Source organism: Cololabis saira, chromosome 23, assembly GCF_033807715.1.
Source record: "Cololabis saira isolate AMF1-May2022 chromosome 23, fColSai1.1, whole genome shotgun sequence".
Classification (NCBI taxonomy): domain Eukaryota; kingdom Metazoa; phylum Chordata; class Actinopteri; order Beloniformes; family Belonidae; genus Cololabis; species Cololabis saira.
This window is the reverse complement of record NC_084609.1, coordinates 21,242,871-21,262,735: the sequence shown is the minus strand read 5'-3', so window position 1 is coordinate 21,262,735 and position 19,865 is coordinate 21,242,871. Positions and strand designations below refer to the sequence as shown.

General features: G+C 40.7%; 1 protein-coding gene across 8 annotated transcripts in view; it reads right to left on the bottom strand.

The window, feature by feature from the left end:
- Positions 1-19,865, bottom strand: part of dock4b (dedicator of cytokinesis 4b) — a 150,644-nt gene that overhangs the window by 75,524 nt on the left and 55,255 nt on the right. For all 8 annotated transcript variants that reach the window (XM_061715317.1, XM_061715318.1, XM_061715324.1 and 5 more), the window contains exons 8-12: positions 14,524-14,675; positions 6,777-6,858; positions 6,606-6,666; positions 6,383-6,515; positions 4,989-5,077 (exon numbers count right to left, since the gene is read on the bottom strand). In XM_061715317.1, coding sequence (XP_061571301.1) covers positions 4,989-5,077; positions 6,383-6,515; positions 6,606-6,666; positions 6,777-6,858; positions 14,524-14,675 — 517 coding nt within the window. The remainder of the gene's footprint in view (positions 1-4,988; positions 5,078-6,382; positions 6,516-6,605; positions 6,667-6,776; positions 6,859-14,523; positions 14,676-19,865) is intronic.

The following is a 19,865-nucleotide window of genomic DNA, read 5'->3' as shown; positions in this document are numbered from 1 at the left end:
AAAAATCTGATTTTTTTTGTCTCATAATATGGATTAATGTAAATGCAGACATTTTCTAACTGAGTCTCAAACATTTTTGAAATATTACTCAAGTTTCGCGCCAAAATCGCGAAAAGAAAACCTCAGCTTGTGTTGTTGCTGCCTCGACAAAATTTTGAAAAAAAACTTGGGCTCATTCTTGATTCTTGCTACACATTTAAAATCGCTGTAGTTCCTAAACGATTCCCCCAAGTTTTGATGTGAATTTCTTCAAATTAAAGATTCTACACGTTCAAACTTGTATATATTTTTACAATCAACAACTATAATGATTGATTGATTTCCAGACCTTAAACAATGTGCTAAACATTATCACTGTGGTAATTTCTGCTCCAGCAAATGTCACTTGGAGCATAATTTCCAACATGATGAGGCCCTCCCAACCCTTCAAAATATAAAAAATTCATAAATAAAACCACGTCTGGTAAACACTTTCATGCATCTTTTACGTTTGTCACAGCTTGGAACGCAGCTAAAGTGTGATCTGCTCTTTCATGTCCCTCTCCAGAGCGACTGCCTTTTGGGATGAACTGACTTTTTAGATCAGTCTGTCCTCTAAAAAATGCTGCCAGGGATGTTGAATGTTGTTGCTCAGAACAAAGGCTGGCCAGAAAACAATTTCAGATTTAGACTTAAAGGAGATATTTTTTTTTCCCCAAATGACACAACTATGCTTTGAGGCATTGATTAAATGTCTTTGGCCAAAATACCACAGGGATTCATGACAAAAAACAACCTTTTTTCAATAATTTCTTTAAACCTCTGTTCTTAGGAGGGTTTATTGACGGCGCACCAGAAACACGGATCAAAACACAGCTAAACATTAAGGTGACGGCGCACCGACAAAAAAGTAAAAAAAAAAAAAAAAAAAAGTGCAGCCCCATACAGCATGAACTACAACAACACCATAAAACTCAGACAGACTAACCGACCACACGTTTCAACTAGCAGATAGCCGATGCTACAATAAAAACCCCAGCCAGATCTGGTGTCATTAAATTAAATAAAGATGTTCTTGCCTATTTGACGCGAAGTCTGCGCCTCCCGTTTCATCAAAGTCCCGGGCCAGTCCCCTCAGCCTCTGGTCTGTCATCACCCAGCACCGAAGCCGGTTTTAGGGGGGGGCAGGGGTGGGCTATGCCCACCCAAACGTGCATCATGCCCAACGGCGTCTCCATCCCGGCCAGAGCGGAGAGCGCAGAGCGGAGAGCGGGTGGCGATGCGCTGCAGGCTCTAAAGCCCCGGCTACGCCGTCTACGGCGTAGGCTACGTAGCCTAATGCACTGGTAAGATGCGCACGACTTTGATCATTTTTGCAGATCTCCCGTGCATCACAGAACTTTGATCCAGTTTGCCTGAACCGAGACGTCTTATGGGCTCCCTCGTCAGCCTCCACGGCCGGGAGATGCTGCTCATCTATGTTTTAGATACCTGTCCCAGTTAAACTAACGCGGCTTATCTTCCCAGAGCCACCGCTCTACGTCATCGCCCCCAGAATGCATTGCGCAGGTAAAACATGGCGCCTCCCGCAGGTCAAAATATGTGATAAACATTGTAGATTTTTAAAGCAATTAGATTATTTTATGTGTTTCTAACAACATATTTTAGTATAAGAGAACAATTGTGGCTAATTAGGGACTACAAGTCTTAATAACCAGGGTTCCTTTTAAACGCTCCGATAGTTGCTTGAGGACATTGTCAGCATCTTGTAGATCAGTTTTTTGTCATCCTCTGTTCCTGTCTCCAATGGGATCCCTCAGGGGCCCATCTGAGGGCCAGTTTTCTTCTATCTTTATTAAAGAAATTCTGGATATAATTCTTCATACTGTTTATGCAGCATCGGTACAGACCGTTACAACATGTCTGGGCACTGTGACAAGAGTTTTCATTTATCAGCTCGTACAGAAGTGTTAAAGTTTAAAGATAATGAAGAGAGAAATACATGTAAAGAAAAACTGTCAAAGCTAATGAATGCTTAATGAATTCATCTGGTCCAGGGAGGTTTATAGTGCTTTTACCTCTTAAAACCTAATAATTAGAGCTTATTATATTAAATACAGAAATTGTTACCTCTACTTTGAAATATACACTTCATTTCATGAGCTTAATGCCAAAATCTGGTCAGTGGCTGCACTGTAAATGCAATTTGTTTGAAAGTAAAAAGCAGTGTGCAGCTTCAACTGACAGCTGTTTAACAGGTATGAACTTCACACTGTAGCCAAGCGGTGGAGAAAACTCTACGATCATCCACATGTGCCTGTGTGTTTGCCTTTAATGGGTGGTCGTAATCATATCGAATGAAGGCTTGAAGGAAGGAAACGCATCACTGATGGATACATTTAAAGAGACTAGTGGGGCACCATGCTGTGCTCTGACAGTTTTGCGGTTTATAACAATGAGAGAGAATAATTGCTTTGGATTGCTAAATCTTGGAGATGAAAATGTCGCCGTTAGCCAGCAGGCATCAAACACATCAACACACTATCTGCTCTGTCATCTGCCAAATGCTATGGAAGTTCAACAGCGACAATCCACAACATTATCTGTCGATGTGTTATCTCTTATTAATCTGATCCCGCGAGTCTAGCTGCGCGTTATCTATGGTAATATGGGCAGTCAGCAGGAGCGGGAGGAAGTAGCAAATAAAGCTGATTTCCAAGAGGAGCCCGATAAAGATTTTATACCAACTTCAATATGAGATAAGAAGGATGCTTAATATTCCTATTCTCATGCCATGCCTCATCTTTATCAGAAATTAATTCACGCTTTTGTTGCGCTTATGATCTAGAACTGGAAAGCGCTTCCCATCCCCACCCACTCCGTGGGAATTCCACCAGTTTAGATTTACAAAGCAGTTTTATAAACCAACTTTGTGTAGAAGGTGAAGCTTAGATAACACGCACTCTCTTCATGTAATTATTAGTCTTCTGAGGGTAGGTAGCTGACAGCAGCTGACTCTGTAAATCAGTTTCAGAGATTCTTAGCATTAGTGGTTCCAAGTTGCTCAGCTTGTGTGCAAACAGTTCTCAAATTACAGCATGCCATACTTCTCCTCCCTTCCAAACATTAGTATTTCTTAAGAAACCAAAAGCTTGGAGCAAGATAGCACTAACATCTCATGAACATATTTATGGGGAGCAGCTTTCAGACAAGCATCTGTTTAAATGTTTGCAATTCCCTAAAGGCGTTGGTGCATTTTACCATTGATCCAAACGCAGGCAGAGGAGCCAAGACTGTCAAATTAAATCTCCTCTCACATGCCAGTTTCCCCCCTTTTATGCATCCTTGAACATATTCAGATGACATAGGGTCATCTTATTTTGTTAGTTCCTCTTTAAGGACACATATGCACTACTCCTACTCCTCTCCATCTGCAACATATGACAGAAAGGTGCACGAAGCAGAACATTTTTAAATGTGAATCCATACTTGAAGTGTTTCTACATTTATACTCAAAATATTCATCATGAATAATCAAATGCTTGATGTGAAACAAAAAACTAACAATTTATATATACCATCATACAAATGCAAGGCTTGAAATGTGAACAATACATCTTAATGTCCATTGTTTAATATCTACCTTAAATTTTAAGACTGTTTTTTCAGGTGCTCCTTGCAGGAGGGGGGCATGTTCAACTGTTTCTCTTTATTGGATCAGAAAATGTTCTTTCCAAGATCATAAACAGCACTTTTTTTCTTTTTTATGAACTGTCGGGGGAAGTAGAATATTTCTGTTCACTCAGGTTATAGTCATCCAAAGACAGACTGTTGATATTTGCAGACATTAACGGTGTGAATGTCCCCATATCATTACACTTCTGCCTCTGTGCTTCACTGTTGGGACTCGACATTAACTGTGGTACTCATGTCCAGTGATGCACATAAGCACTTAAACCCAGTGGGTCTGTTTTAATGTGAACAACAATAATGTTCATCCAGGTTCATTTCATGCTCTTGAAACTTTTTCGTTTATGCGTTTCATTTTCATGGTTACTGTATTTATATTTGGGCATTATTCAGCATTATTTCCAGTGGACACCCTTGTGGTCTGTTGGTATTACAGACAAAACTTTACCACCTGAACACCTCTCCTCCTGCAACATTTTCACTATCAAAAATTTAAATTCCTCAAGCAGCAGTTTTGTAAATCTATGATATCCAGCTAGACACAACCAAACAGGTCCACATCTGACAAAGTTTACTTGATCACAGGTAACTGGCTTCATCGAACAGAAATCACAGGTGAGTTTTTGGTTTCAGTGATGATAAATGTCTTGAAAAGAGTTTCATTGATTACAGGTGTATACTGTACTTTTCAACATTTTTGGTCCACCTTTTTTTGGCAAGGCTTTCTTTTTGTGTTTTTTTTCGTGCTTTTCTGAAGTATTTGTTTCACACTACCCATAATAAGCAATACCTCCTCTCAAGTTGACTTGTAAAATTCTGAATGATTTGACATGTAGGTGGTTGCACAGCGGTGCGCTGTCAAATATCATTCTATTTGGAGCTCTTTTCAGAGCAAATCTGTACATATGACTACGATTTTTCTTGGACGTCTAAAGAACTGAATGTTCCGACTCTTCACCGACCTGTTGCTATGGGAAACTGCTGATGTGGTTGTTCGGTTTGATACGGATGCAGCTATTTATATAGACTGTCTAAGTGCATATGCAATCGCAGGCTTCCTACAGACACAGGCTTTCGCAAACTGATCCGGTCTCCCAAAAAGAGGAACTTCAATGCCACATAAACTCTGGATGTCACATGGAAGACATGAATGAGAGAATGCAAGCACATTTCTGTTCTGCAGGTGACTAAAAGCTTAAAGTTGGTGCTGATATTGGAAATATAAAACAGAATTGATAAGCCCAACTAAAACTAAAGAGGTTATGTGTGGTGTGTGAAAGTGAGGAGAGAAAAGGGGAAAACAAAGATGCAATTCTTACCAGTGTTGGATCCAGACAAGTTGTACCTGGAATTGGCCTTTTTGATGATGTTCTCATGGATTAGATGCCATTCGCTTTCTGTGTTACACCTTGGACAGAAAGAGGCGAGAGAGTAACCCTTAAAGAGTTACAAGAGAACTTTTGCAATCTTAAGCCCAGGGGGCCCCTCTGTAGGTATGTTGGTTCCTTTAAGTTTACTTTTACGACACTTTCCGCGATTAACTGTTGATTTTCTCTTCCATTATCGATTTCTTAAACCTTTTACCCGCTCCCGTGATGACGTATGTGAAATACATAGTTCTCGCAAGAGACAATTAGGACAGGAGTCCAAAGTTACTTTTGGTTACTTTTCTCGCGACGTGAAAATTATATGACAGGTTTAGTCACAGAAATGTAGGGATTGGGCCAAAACATCTGATTCTTACATTTCTGTGACTAAACCTTCACATCAGATCCTTTATACCTGGAAGTATCTCACTTCTCTTCTTGCTTTAAGGGTATTGTAATATTAATTTAAACTACAGTTCTCAGACAAATCATATAGAGAATGATCCCACTCGCCCCCCCCCCCCCAAAAAAAAACCTTGAAACCTGGAAAATCACTGTGTGCCCATAGACGAAAGTAATTCCCGCTTTGAGAGTTCGACTAAGGAGTTTGTACTTCAGGAAAAATCCTTTTACTTTGTGTGATTATCATTACATATATTCCATCAAATGCCAGGATGCAGTGCCAACCTTTCCCATCTGCAGCCACCACCTACGCTGATAGCATCACCACCAGTTTTAGAGCCTGTGTTACTAAGCTTTATTTATAACACATTTTAAAACACTGAGCTCAAATCTTTCATGTTAACCTTCAAAACCTGCCTGGTGTCATTTCTGGTATAAAAACCGATAATCTTTTTTTTTTTTTAACAACTTATTTGACCTGTCAGTCTGATCCAGCTGTAATTTAGGTCAAACTACTGTGTCAACTGTGGCTTCTTTTTTTAACCCCCGGGGAATCAGACTATAGACTATATTGAACCACAAAGTAGAGTCAGTGCCAACACTGCTGCCAATAACCCTATGCATCACTAAAGGAAAAGTGCCTCGTGGTGGAAATGTTAATTAAATGTTAATAAGCTAAATCATTGTGCCTACCAGCTTTTAAAATGGGCTTAAAAGGAATACTGGTCTGGATGTATGAATATAGACCGATGGCTTTTGTTGATTGGTAGAAAAACATGTTGCTAATTTTACCAACTAGCAAGTATTATCTTACACTGTCCTCAACCATCATTTTTAGACTTTTTTTTGCACAAACCAATCACGTCGCTCATCACCTTCTGAATTTTAGAGGTTTGAGAAGTGCATAAGCTATCCTTTGGGGAGAGTATTTTGCAGAAACTTACGCGTAAACTTTAAGCAAGTGGTCATCTTTGGAGTCTGCAGTGAGGAGATCAGCGATGCTGACGACAGCGCAGCCGAACGGTCGCCTGTACTGCACGCTGCAGACGTTTTTCTTCTCTCCGGCGCCCATCCTCCCTACATACACAGACACAGTTAGCCACGGAAAGAACATTATTATAGACTCCTGCAGCGCCCAAAAAGATGAAGAAATAACTTCACTCCCACCTATTCTCATGATGTGTACAACAATATAGACATCTTTCCGTAGGTCGCTGCTCCCCAAATCCTGACAAACAAGACAAGAGAAAGGTTTCAGCAACATTGGTGTGTAGTGATGTAGCTTTTAGTCCTTGTTTATTGATCTTTTTTTTTTAAACAGTCGTGTTCGATACTCACCACAAAGAGTGTACATTGCCTTTCCGTCTTCTCTGGCGACTTGGGCAACCCGCTCTTATTCAGCCTGACAAAGAACCTCTCACTGCACGAGAGACAAAGAGAAGGAGCGAACAGAGAGACAAATGAGTTCAGGTGTGACGAAGGTAAACCGCTCTGTCCCAGTCACCGGATTAAAGATTACAAACGTAAGAAATGTCAAGTACTGGAGGGAACACAAAGTACTGGTGGGACCACTTTAGAATTCGCTGAAGAAGTCTGAAACCTTGAAACAGAATACGTGGCGGGAAAAACACAGGTGGAGAAAAACGGTGACGAAAATAAATGAAGACTGTGGAAAGCGTGAACCAAATACCTGACGCTGTTGATGTAAAATAAATGAGAACTGAACCGTTCACAATGTGGCTTCTCTGCGGTTCTGGATTGTTGTAAAACTTTTGAAGGGTTACTAAAACCTAAATTTTTAAATTTAAAGTGCCATTTCACAGAGACACAAAAAGAAAAATAATAGCCTTATGTTAAGATGTCAACTATTTCATCTAAGCTAATTTGTATGATGAAAAATAAACACAAAACAGTATATAAACATCCCGCCCCATGATGCTACCACCACAATGTTTGACTGTAGGGATCGTAGTCCTGCTCATTGTCTGGTTGAGACCAGACGGTTCATCTTTGCTGCTCTAGTGAGAACATTTTGGTTCTTATAATATGCAAGTTATTATTTCACCACGTGGGGAAACTGTTGGCAACTCCTAGCGGAACGCCACGCAGCGTTTAGTGACAGTCATTCTCAAAAGACCTGATCGCTGGAGAACTAAACTAAATACTGGTATGCTTTCAGACACAAATTCTGTTTACTCAACTGAACAGGGGGGTCCGTGGGTCACGGCGGGAACGTTAGCCCATTAAAAATTGGTTTCAGCTGCAGTCCCGTACAGCAAACTCCAACATCTGTCCTCACAGCCATTACTGCCATGATGATGACTAATAATAGTTTGCTCTTGCAGATGCATCTTTCGCGAAAGCATTTCAGCATTTTCATTGTCATTTTTATTGGTTATTCCTTCGAAATAACCAAGACAAGGCAAGTTTCTTTGTAAAGCACATTTCATGTACAAGACAATTCAAAGTGCTTTACATTAAAACATTTTTATAAAAAGCATTAAAAAGTAAAAGAGTTTAAAAGCAGCAAAAAAAAAAAAGAATAACACAAACGAGATGCTAGAAATAAAGGTTGTAGTGCATTGTGGTAGTTTGATGGTAGTGTTCAACCTTGACTTAAAGCAAATGAGAGTTTCAGCAGCCCTGATGCATTCTGGGAGTTTGTTCCACAGGTGAGGAGCATAAAAGCTGAAAGCTGCCCCACCGTGTTTGGTACAAAAAGTAGGCGTGACCTTGACGACCTGAGGGTTCTGGTTGGTCAATAATGGACCAGGAGAGCAGAAATATATTTTGGCTGTAAACCATTCAGAGGTTTATAAACTAACAGCAGCATTTTAACATCTATTCTGTGACAGATAGGAGGGCGGTGGAAAGATATAAGAACTGCAGTTATATGGTTCACTCTCTTGGTCTAAGTGAGGACTGGGGCAGCAGCGTTCTGGACTAACTGCAGCTGTTTCTGGACTTTTTAGGGAGACTTGTGAACATGGCACAGCAGTCCAGTCTACTGAAAACAAAAGCATGGACATGTTTTTCTAAGTCCTGCTGACACATCAGTCATTTAATGCTCCATATGTTCTTTAGGTGATAATAGGCTGACTTCAGTACTGTCTTAATGTGGCTGTTAAAGTTCAGGTCTGAGTGCAGAACCACTCCCAGACTTCTGGCTTGGCTATTAGCTTTTAGCTTCATTGCTTCAACTTGAGGGCTGACTTTTAATCTTTCTTCCCTGGCTCCAAACACTATTATTTCTGTTTTGTCTTCATTTAACCGAAGAAAGAAGGAAGAAAAGGAAGTCCGGTTGTCTTGTTTCATGTCTTTGAACATTTTCATGGAAATTTTGTCTTTGGCACAAGCGCCCAATACTTCCTTCACTTTGTTGTCATTTCACTTTCCTGAATGAGTTCTTGAATGAGTGCTGTGAAGGAGGTGGAGTTCTTATCAGTCAATGATTCGGGGCGGCATTATATCACAGCAGAAACCATTTACTTCAGACTCAGCACACTCTAAAGTATCACCGTGACTCATACCGGGGGACTCCCAAGTCACAAGTCTCTTCAGATACATTCAGATAGACCATCTTAATGCAATACTTGGGGCTTCTGCCAAATTTCTAAAAGGGGCAAAAGGTTCTCCTGTTTCCACAAAAAAAACTCTTATTATCACTCATTCTGATGATCCACTTGTTAGTTTCCTGACTGAAGTTTTTCCCTTAGGCTTCACCCGGTAATGCCTTACACGGACAAGCCTTCTCTAATTATCCCTAACTAAATTAACTAACTGTGCATTGTGCTCTATATCAACATATATGTACCACACATATGTATATGGTAGTTAACATTTAAAGTGGATCATTCATCAAAGATAAGAAGGGATATAGGGATATAATTCTTACATAACGTGTGTTTTTCATCCATTTCAAATGCTGAATAGTGTGTCTTTAAGTAGTATGTATGAAATACAAGAATGAAACATAATGTAAAGTCATGTCTGCTCCATAAATCAACGGTCTGGAATTAAAAGCTGTGGCCTCAAACGTCCCCCCACTGATTTTAAAGTGACTGTCATGCAAAACGGAACGGACAGACCCCGATGGTCTTCTCATTGTCGTGGTACTTTGTCCTCTCTCCCGCCGTACAGTATATGGCCTGCTCTGAGCGAGGCCGCCGAGGCGTCCCGCAGGGCTGCTCTCAGCCTGGCTGGCGAGCTGAGGGCTAATCCAGTTAGGTGACTTTCACAGTCTCCAGATAAGCAGAGAAAACCTTGTAATGTACCAGCGGCTGACAGCGAGCCAAGGCGCTCGCACTGCTACTGTAGCTGCAACGGCACAAGAGCCAAATATACCCTCACAGATCCTACATGATTTCTCTTCACGCTGCATACAATTAGAAAAGACTGGCATGTTATATAGTAATCTGAGCCATTCAAAACTCGTAATTAAAACCCAAATGTTGTTGAGGTCTACATTGATGTAAATAAGGGCCTGCTGTAAGTCAGAGTTTTGTATATTTAGGGCAGTAGGGACTCACTTTTTGAATTAATTGGCCTCCTGATTATTAATTATACACATTTTTAGGATTTTTCATACATGTATTCCTTCAGTAAAGTTTTGCTTTCACTAAGTGTATTACAATGAGCCACGTGAGGGCCAGTTTGATTTAAAGGCTGTTGTTCCTCATTAGCTGCTCTTTGCAACTTTCCACGCCATTTATCCAGCCGTATGGAGACGGATTCCGATGCATTAGGCATGAGACTTTACCAACGCTCTCCCAAACCCTAATTAGCGCTCTATTGTTGAAACCCCAAATGCCAATTAACAGCCACTCCCGCAAACACCGGCACACAAGTGTGTTTCTTGAATACACCCTCCGCACGGCTGCCAACACTTCCCCCCATTCACAGCTGCAGCGTGTTGATCACCACGGCTACGAGGGCCCGTGTCCCCCGGCGGGACCTTATCTGCTTCTATCACCACTCACATTAACATAACACGAACGGCCGATTTCCCTCCCCTCTGAGCTCCCGCGGCGCTCGCTATTCCCTCTCCTGATATCGATGATTACATTAGGAACCGTGAGCTCCCGTCAGTTGCTCACCGTTGGGATGGTGAACAACTGACGTGTAAAACGCCGGGTAAATTAACTGCCACTGATGCTTCTCAACCCCCCACATCCTTGTTGACCAAAACTTACATCTAAACCTTGAAAATAAACAGTTTTGCACACACACTTTCACCCATCCGGTTATCCATCACTGTGGTACAGTGCAGCACTGTGAAGGCGTTAATGAAAAGCCAGATAAGGAGTCTGTATCGAGCACAAAGAAGCTGCCTTGGTGCACAGAGGCTGTTGTGTGTTGGCATGGTCCTGAGACAACGGGTCAGAGCCCCATCTGGTCCTCGCACACACACGTCCTCAAAACCGACAGCACAGAGTGGAGCGGCACCCTGGCTGTCCGCCAGGGAAACTGTGTAAATGTGTGTGTGTGTGTGTGTTTATGTTTATGCATGTGACCAGACAGTGAGAGACAACATTGGCAAGCAGCCGCTGAGAGATTTTTCGAAAAGACAAGTGATGCAAACACACACACACAGACACAGAGAAAACGTGAGGCATGAATGCACAAAGCTTGAAAGTCTTTGACTGCCTTCATTCCCTGAATTAAAAGAAAAACTATAATTAGTCTATTTAGGGCACAGAGAGAATTAAACATGGCTCTTCATCACAATGCTCACTGTATTCAATGTAAATAAATTCAGATCCTGTTTGTGTAATATGCTGACTTTTGGAAGCTGTTGGAGTCACATGATTTACCAAGGGATTCAAAATTTCAAAATAAAGTTTGAAACTTTGCATAGGAATTAACATGAATTGGAATCAATGGGAATAAACTCGACCTTTGCAAAATGTCAGTTAGCTTACAACAAAGATCCTGAATACAGCCCCAAAACATCTTAAAACAAAGAGATCTAATGCATATTTCTTCTCTGCAGATTCACAGCAAAGCTATGCAAAGCTAAAAAAGCCAAACTACTTAGGCCTCAGTCAGTACTTTTGTGGGGATATTCCACATTGAAAATATTTTTTCACATTAAAGCATATAAGTAGTCCTGTTAAATATGCGAAATGTAAACTTGCAAATTTAGTTCATGAAAGAAGCAAGCTAATCAAAGTTCTGGCTAGTGGTTTACTGCAAACTAGCTTTCTGTTATAAAAGAATAGGTTTTACATTATTGCCCGTGAAGTTGGAATGAAACTTTTCTTTTTTTTTACCTCTTCTCATGTAATGGTTGTAAAAAGAAAGAGGAATAAAGGACCGTTACTTCAAATCAAAATTATTTCAACTTTAAGGGAAAACTCTTCCGTCTTCCTTTGATTTGTCACACTCATCGATGAGTGCTCACTTATTTATCAAGCCTTTGCCTACTTTTCCAGCATCAAATGTAAATTATAACCATTCAAGAATATGTACTCAACTATATCTGTGCGTGGCATTGCATTCTTCTTCTTTTTTTTGTTAAATATTTTACAACAAATTCCAGCGTTAACTTTACATGGGAAGTTTCTAAAAAGTTCAGGATAGTTAGGAGGAGAGGGGATATTATTTAACTGCAACTGCATAACAAAGCTGAAGAAGCAAAACTCCTCATGCTTGGCTCAGACACTCAATTTTTCATAACAGTGAGAACAAGGGTATAAAAAAAAGGAATAAAAGAGGAAGCAAAAATAGTGGGATAGATAATGACCGTGACTTGGTAAAAGACAAAGTGATTCAGGGGAAGCTAATGTGACAGCACTGTCAAGTAATTACCCACTTCAAAGCAAAGAGCAGAGAGGGAAATCTTTTATCTGTCATCATGATGTTGGATGTAAAAGATAAAAGGCGACGAGAGCCCACAGCGAAACACTTTCTTCCTCCTCACACACATATATGTATATATCCCAGGTATAAACTGTGTACATATGTGGAGATTTACAGGCTAAAAGCTGAGTGACACAAATTCAGCAACCATTTAACCGCGTTCCTTCAGACCTATTATGCACATAAAGATTTAAAGAGACTTGCCTATAATATTGATAATAATAACTTACGGTAATTTCAACTAGAGTTCCTGCATGCTGCATAGAGTACTAAAACAATAACCAATGGCAGCCTCATTCCTCTGAAGTGACACCGTAGAGAGAAGCATGACTTATCAAATGAAGCTTCACTTTTTCCACACTCATATTTCAGAGCTTTTATTTTCCCCCCTTTTCCCAACTTGTTTGTGACATGAAATGGAATTTCTTCCCTTTCAACGATGTGAGCAGGGAGCTTAAAACCAGTCTCCTGTTTGGGTGCCACCCCTTCAGGAGGATGTGGTGCCCGTTGGTGTGCGCGTACGCGTTCAAGTTACATGCGTCGACTCCGTGGGCAACAGCCTCTTTCATGTGGAGAGCACAGACGCAATTATGAGAAAATAACACAGCTCTGCCCACTTTTATGTGTCCGAGGGAACTTCGGCTGCCCGCCTTACTTAATAAATCTTCACAAATGTAATTAGAGCAGTCTTCTTAGATCAGAAGGGGAGTGGTAACAAATTGCAGTCCACCTCCTTCATACTACAAAAATATTTGGGATTTAGCCTTTTTACACTTCCAGTTAAATAAAGAAATTCAGATGAGGTCAGAGTACAGACTTTCAGTTTAAATCTAAGAGCTTTCAGAAAAATAATCCAATGAACATTTAGGAATTTAGCAAGGGAAGCATTTTTTTAGGGGGTCAAAAGTGACTAAACTATAACCTGATTATTGTAAGAGGATGAAAATCCTTTACGGTCAATATCTAGCTGTGAAATCTGGAGCTAATACACATCATCGAATTGTGTTTCCTCCCAGGAGATGCTTTGGCAGGCGTGCGCTGCAGCCACCGTCTGCACAGTCTCTGTCTTCAGTTTTGTCCTTGGTAACTGGAAAGCATGCAGCGACTGACTTGGCTAATAAATATTCCTTTTCTCTGGCTCCTCAGTATTTTTAGTCATCATCCATCTGGGCTGTGAAGCACCATCCTCTCAGTTCTGCAGGGTTTGGATGAATGTCACAAGAGAGTGTAGAGTTATATATATTTTTTTCCATCTCATAAACATCAACAAACACCAGGGAGCCTGTTCCTTTGGGTTTCTTACATTACCATACCATAACACCGCCCTTACCATGTTTGACACATGGTGCGATATGCTTTGATCATGAATTGCTCCTTTCCTTCTCCATAGTTTTCTTTTACTCTTGGTTTCATTTGTGTAAAGAATTTGATTCCAGAACACGGGAGGCTTTTTTGGATGATTTCTAGCAAAGCCTAATCTGGCTTTCCTGCTCTTGAATGTCACCAGTGGTTTGCACATTGTTGTGAAACTCATCAAGGCATCTCTTGATTTTAGATTTGGACAATAGCTTTCTCTACTTTCTCTCTAGAACAACCTTGACTTCTGATGATGTTGTAAAGGGGTTTTTCTTCACCACCGTAAAGAACAGTGCTTTATTTATTTTCATAAATGTACCAAACTCTCTCTCTTATATAGACATCTGATGTTTTTCAGCCCAGTGATGTCCTCCTTCACTGAGATCTCCTCGGACTTCACATTGGGGGCTCCTCTTGAACACAATACAAACTCAATACCAGATATCAACTCCAGACTTTTAATCTGCTTTATTTAACCTAAAAAGAAAGAAGATACCCACACCGGACCATCAACCTTCTCTCGTTATCATCTCAGTCAGTTGTTCAAGTCACTTTTAGCCCCTGAAGATGAAGGTACTTTGTTGAAAATGGCTATAAACTCTAAATGGTAAATGGCATGTATTTGTCTAATGTCTTCAATTAGAGCTGAAAGTCTACACTTTTTGATGGTTCCATTGCAAATCTATTATGGTGGTGTATAAACGCATGAAGACTGTTATCATCGGAATACTTCTGGACTTAACTGGACAAACAAAAAAATCACCATGTCACTGCTATGAAACGTTGATCTAGCAGTGAGGCTAATTATCACTAGCATCTTACAAATTGCATATTTCAGCACTGTGTCTTCGCATCGTGACGTCTCTACCTGAGCGGTCGGTTCTCCCGTCCATCGTAAATGTGAAAGAAGACTTCCAGCTCCTCCCCCAGGTTGGAGCTCATCAGACTCTTCACGTGGACAAACAAGTGGTGGGTGCTCGCGGGGGTGGGGGTCTCCTTCTTTCGATGCCGATGCTCCATCTACAGCAGAAAGGAGGATATCAGCAAAAATAAGCCGGTTTGTGGTTTATCACTGAACAAGTCTAATAAATCAGACAGATCCCCTTGTTAATTCAGGTTTAAACAGTAATATGTGGTAAGTTTAGATTCAAATTAATACACTTTAAATCCTCAAAGATCTTTGTATGCATGACAGTTCAGGAAACACAGACACTGTCACAGTTTCACAGTGTAGGATAGGTTTTTTTTTACTGTTTAACTCACTCCCCTGTTTTTCCAGATCCTGCCACCCTAATCAGCCAGAGATCCACTCATTCCCTTCACCTGTGCTTCCCCACCCAGCTCCACACCTGGTTTCCCTCATCAGCAGTTCCCCTCATATACCGGCCCATTTCCACCTTCTAGTTTGCCAGATTGTCGTGTGCTTTTGCTCCGCTTTCCAGCCTTCCTGATTTCTGTCCTGTTCCTGCCTGCCTGCCTGCCTGTAACCCTGCATGACTCCCGGTATGACTCCCAGTTTTTGATTTTTGCCTGCCCCCTTGGACTTGTTTGCCTGATCTGCCTGTCTGCCCGGTTTTGACCCCTGCCTGCCTTGGACCCGAATAAAGCCTCTTGGACTCTGATTCTGCCTGGTGTTGTGCATGTGGGTTCTCTGTCCTGTCTGAGCCGTGACAGTACAATCTGGCAAAACTAGAAGGTGGAAATGGGCCGGTATATGAGGGGAACTGCTGATGAGGGAAACCAGGTGTGGAGCTGGGTGGGGAAGCACAGGTGAAGGGAATGAGTGGATCTCTGGCTGATTAGGGTGGCAGGATCTGGAAAAACAGGGGAGTGAGTTAAACAGTAAAAAAAAACCTATCCTACACTGTGAAACTGTGACAGACACACACATAAGAGACATCTTTTTTTACTGCCAGCCCATCAGGTTCAAGAGCTGCTGTATTTAGTGTTCAATTTCCAATTCAAAAATGAATAATATCCCCCTGAGTCATTTCCCCGTGGGGAGTATTTTCCCCACAGATTTACATATATATTTGAAGCCCAGAAACAGACTCAGATTTAGATTTAGTCGATACAGATCTAGTTAATAAAGCATGTATTATTGCAGGCTGCCGACAGCAGCGAAGGCTGTAATTTGAGTCTCTGAGTTGTAGAGCCCGGCTGCCTCTCTGTGGGAGTCTCGGTGCCAGGGTGCCAACAATTTTTCCTTAAGAAACCCAGCTATTTTCTGAACCCTTAGAAATAATGGCGTTTGAAAATATACGAGGCATCTAACTGGTTGGCTAAGCTTAGAAACAGGAGCAGACCGCATCGTGATGTGGTCTTGCGCTGGATGAAGCTGTAACAAGCTGTCTATATAAAGAAGATCAATAAATCTTCACGAAGCATAACACTGGAGACTCAACGCATTTCAGATCAATATGCGCTTTGTTTACAGTCCGAGAGGCCCGTCCTAATCTGCTGCAACTTCCAAACAAATGCCAAACACATGCACTCTTCCACACAGAAACACCACCAGATGGTTTGGTAGAGGCAGCGCCAAAATCTGCCTCATATTTTCTTCTTACCCCACACAGAAGGTCGAGGTAAGGGCAGAACGAACTCAGAGGAGTGGAAAAGATGAAGGAAAAAAGAAAAAGTAACACTGCAAAACACACCACCAAAACAAAAGTTCTTATTTCTTATAAAAGTTTTCTCTGTGGAAGTTACACACCGTTGGAGCAGTGACTATCCCAGAACGTTAGCATGTCTAAACGATTACTCCAGAATCATAAATATGGAAATACATCAGCTTGCTTTTTATTATTGAATGAGAAGAAAGATCTAATACATGATTTAAGTTTAAGTAGATGGAATCCAATTACCGGTAGCTTAGTTTAGATGAGCACGGCAACTCCTTGCCAGTTAAAGTAACTTAGGCTACATGTAAATATTTCACATCTGGATTGTTATCTGAAAGAATATTTCACTCTGAAAGACTGATATATTTCAGACTTTCATTTATTCAGGGTCGGGAACCAGCCAACACATTTTCTAAAACAGAGAACACCTTTTTTTTAGTTTATACAATCCCATTTCTCAAAGTAATCAACTATTCCATTATGTGTATTATTTAATATTGGCTGGTTCAGGTCTCTCAGTCAAAAATAACCTTCTCATGAATCAGCATGGTTGTAATTTCTATCTCATTATATAATGAAATTCAATTGAAAATACTTTATTAATCCCTGAAGGGAAATTAATTGTGACATTATGATAACCTGTCCATGAAAATGAGTAGATTACTCCAGTCCTTTAAGGAAAATGATAACAATAATGTACCATGAACGTACTTTTTTTTCTTGTGGCGAGTAAACTGCATCACTTGGATGCAAAAATAGCTCCTAAATAAACCGATGACTGCCATCAAGGTTGGGTCCAATCTCATGATTGGAGTTTTTCCCCATCAGCATCCTCTCAGAGTGAAATAGAAGTTGCTACTCAACGGCGTGGTGTCTGTGGGTTCCTAGTCAGATGTTGCTTGTAAAGTCCAGTTTTTGTTGATGTTTTAACATGGAAATCATACATCTTACACTAAAGGCCTCCCTATACAGTAGTCTCATACTACATAAACTCTGCTATTTAAAGTTTCAACATCAGTAACATAAGTTTTAAACAATAAACTTGGAGAATATCTGTGCATGAAGTGATGACATTAATCTCTGGAATGTTATGAGCTGTACTTATTCCCGGTTAAATCTGCCGCAAGAAGAGTTACAGCATTGTCAATATTTAATCGTCAAAGTAAAAGTAGTTTTTTTTTCTTGCTTTTTTTCCTTAGAAGAGAATAAAATAAGTAGAGCTTTAATGTCATGTACTCTGTGCAACAACATTTCTAGTGTTAATCTTGCAGTGGCAACAAAAGGCATAACTGGTAAAAAAGAAAACACAAAAAAATCATTTTTGCACCAGGTTTTAGAAAATGATAAAAAGAATAATCTAAAAGTGAAACAGTGAAAATTGCAGCAGGTTATTTAACATTTATCTTTAAGATAAATTAGCGGTCTTTCATGTTGAGAACAGCGATAGCCTGGGGATAAAAACTGTGTTTCAACCCGTTTGTTCTGGTTTTTATTGACCGGTATCTTCTGCCTGAAGGCAGAGGTTCTAAATAGTGAAATAGTGGTGCGGCGGGTTCCTGAGAATGTTCTGTGCTTTATTGAAGCACCGTGTTCTGAACAGGTCATCCGGGGAGAGGAGAGGGGAGCAGTGGTAATAACCCCTCTGAAGCATCTTCTCCTCCTCGGTTGCTGTGCAGCCTGCACACCACACACACGCATGCAGTGTGTCAGCAGAGCCTCTCCAGGGAAGAGTGGTAAAAAGACAGCAGCATTTCAGGAAATGAAGTCGCTGCTCTGCCTTCTTAACCACTGTAGTAGCGTTCATGGTCCAGGTCAATGAAAACTACAACGATGATGTTCGGAAGCTGATGTTTCGATATACTTGAACCTCAAATGCCGTCTAACAAGTGACATTGTTGCTTTGACAAGAAGATAAAGACAGTGTTACATCCCAGAACATCGGAAAAGCTTTTTAAAGTTGACTTGAACGCTGTTGCGAGATGCAAAATAAATGGTGAGGGTGTTAAAAAAAATAAATGCAACAAGAATAGTAAAGCAAATTCTTGTTGCAAAAAAAAAAAAAGAAAAGCAAAGTAAAAACCACCGAAATGCAAGTAAAACATGGAGAAAAAAATGACACCACAAGTCATTTCACCCATTACAATATTTGTCAGAGTGATGAATATGTTTTGTTTAGTCCTAACTCGTTTACCAGATCCAGAAATAAACCAGCATTGTTGGGTCGGTCCGACAGCAGATCTCCGCACCAGAGGGCTGAGTTCCTGGGTTTGACGTAAAACCACCGAGTCTGGAGAAGCACTGATTTATGCTGCAGGGTTTTATTACGAGGTTATTTTCAGTATGTCATTTAAGCTGCCCGGCGGGAACGGTGTGTGGTTATACGACAGCTTCAGCATGACTAGACTCAACGCTCAGACATGAGTGTTTGGCACCCCCGCCGGCAGCACGTGACGCTGTGGGCTACAAAGACGGGCCGAGAGATGCCTGATCAAAGACACGACACGGGCATGTTTTCTGGCTACTTCAGCCATCTTCTTCTTAACAGCATGAAGTGGACCAATCAGAGGGACTGTCAAAACAACACAGGGCCCGTAAAAAATAGACTGGTCCTGCTGTGGCCACATGGAAACTTCTAGTCTTTTTATATCCTTCCGTCCTTCACTGCTACATGACTATTTAGGCCTCGTTTCATCCCTGTTTTAAGCTTGTTGGAAGAAACCTATGCAAGGGCGGGGGGGGGGGGGGGGAATCCACTTTAAGTGTATTTCTTTACAGTATGTAAGGTAACAGAGGTAATTTTCCTACCATAAGTCCTTTGTAAGGCCAAAGTCTTCACTCATTGTTGCGTGATTCCCCCAAAATGTATTCATTCATTACAGAATTATGTTAATTTTTTTAATTACAGAATCATTTTAATTTTGTTTTTCACAGCTCGAGATCTGAATTGGTCTCATTCTCCAAGGGGAAAAAAGGAAGAAAAAAAAGGGGTTGTTGTGCTTCAGAAAGCTATCCCGCATGAACAGACTTGGCATGAGACGTGGGAGCCAATTAAGAATTTGTTGAAAGACTTTAAAGCCCCCACTATGTTGAATAAAATACTTAAGCAAGTGTCTTTTTTCAAGAGCGAAGGCAAGTAAACGCAACACGAATATTCCTTGGAACCATGAGGCAAACAATGTTACGTACACAAGTGTGAATTAAACTCAAACTGTTGTGGCAAGCCTTTCCTTAAACACGATATGTTAGATATGTTTATCTGTTTGGAAAAAAAGAAAAGACAGTTCCTCTGAGGAACATCTCGCCAGCCGCAAACACGTGTAGCAGTCAAATTAAATCAATATGAACTCCAATACTCACATATTAGTGACAAAAAGGAGGCAGAGGCCACAAACTCTCCTCTTTTGGAGTCTATTGGCAGTAATTTCTGGAAGAATTCCAGTAAAGAATTATAACAAGAATGCAGCGACTGGGCGGAGCTTCCTGTACAAACACTTCTTTTTATAAACTTTCTGTACAGTTAAAAAGCTGAAATAAGAATTGCAATTTTTGCAGCGGTCGCATATTCTTTTCTTATTTTAATTCCTGCAAT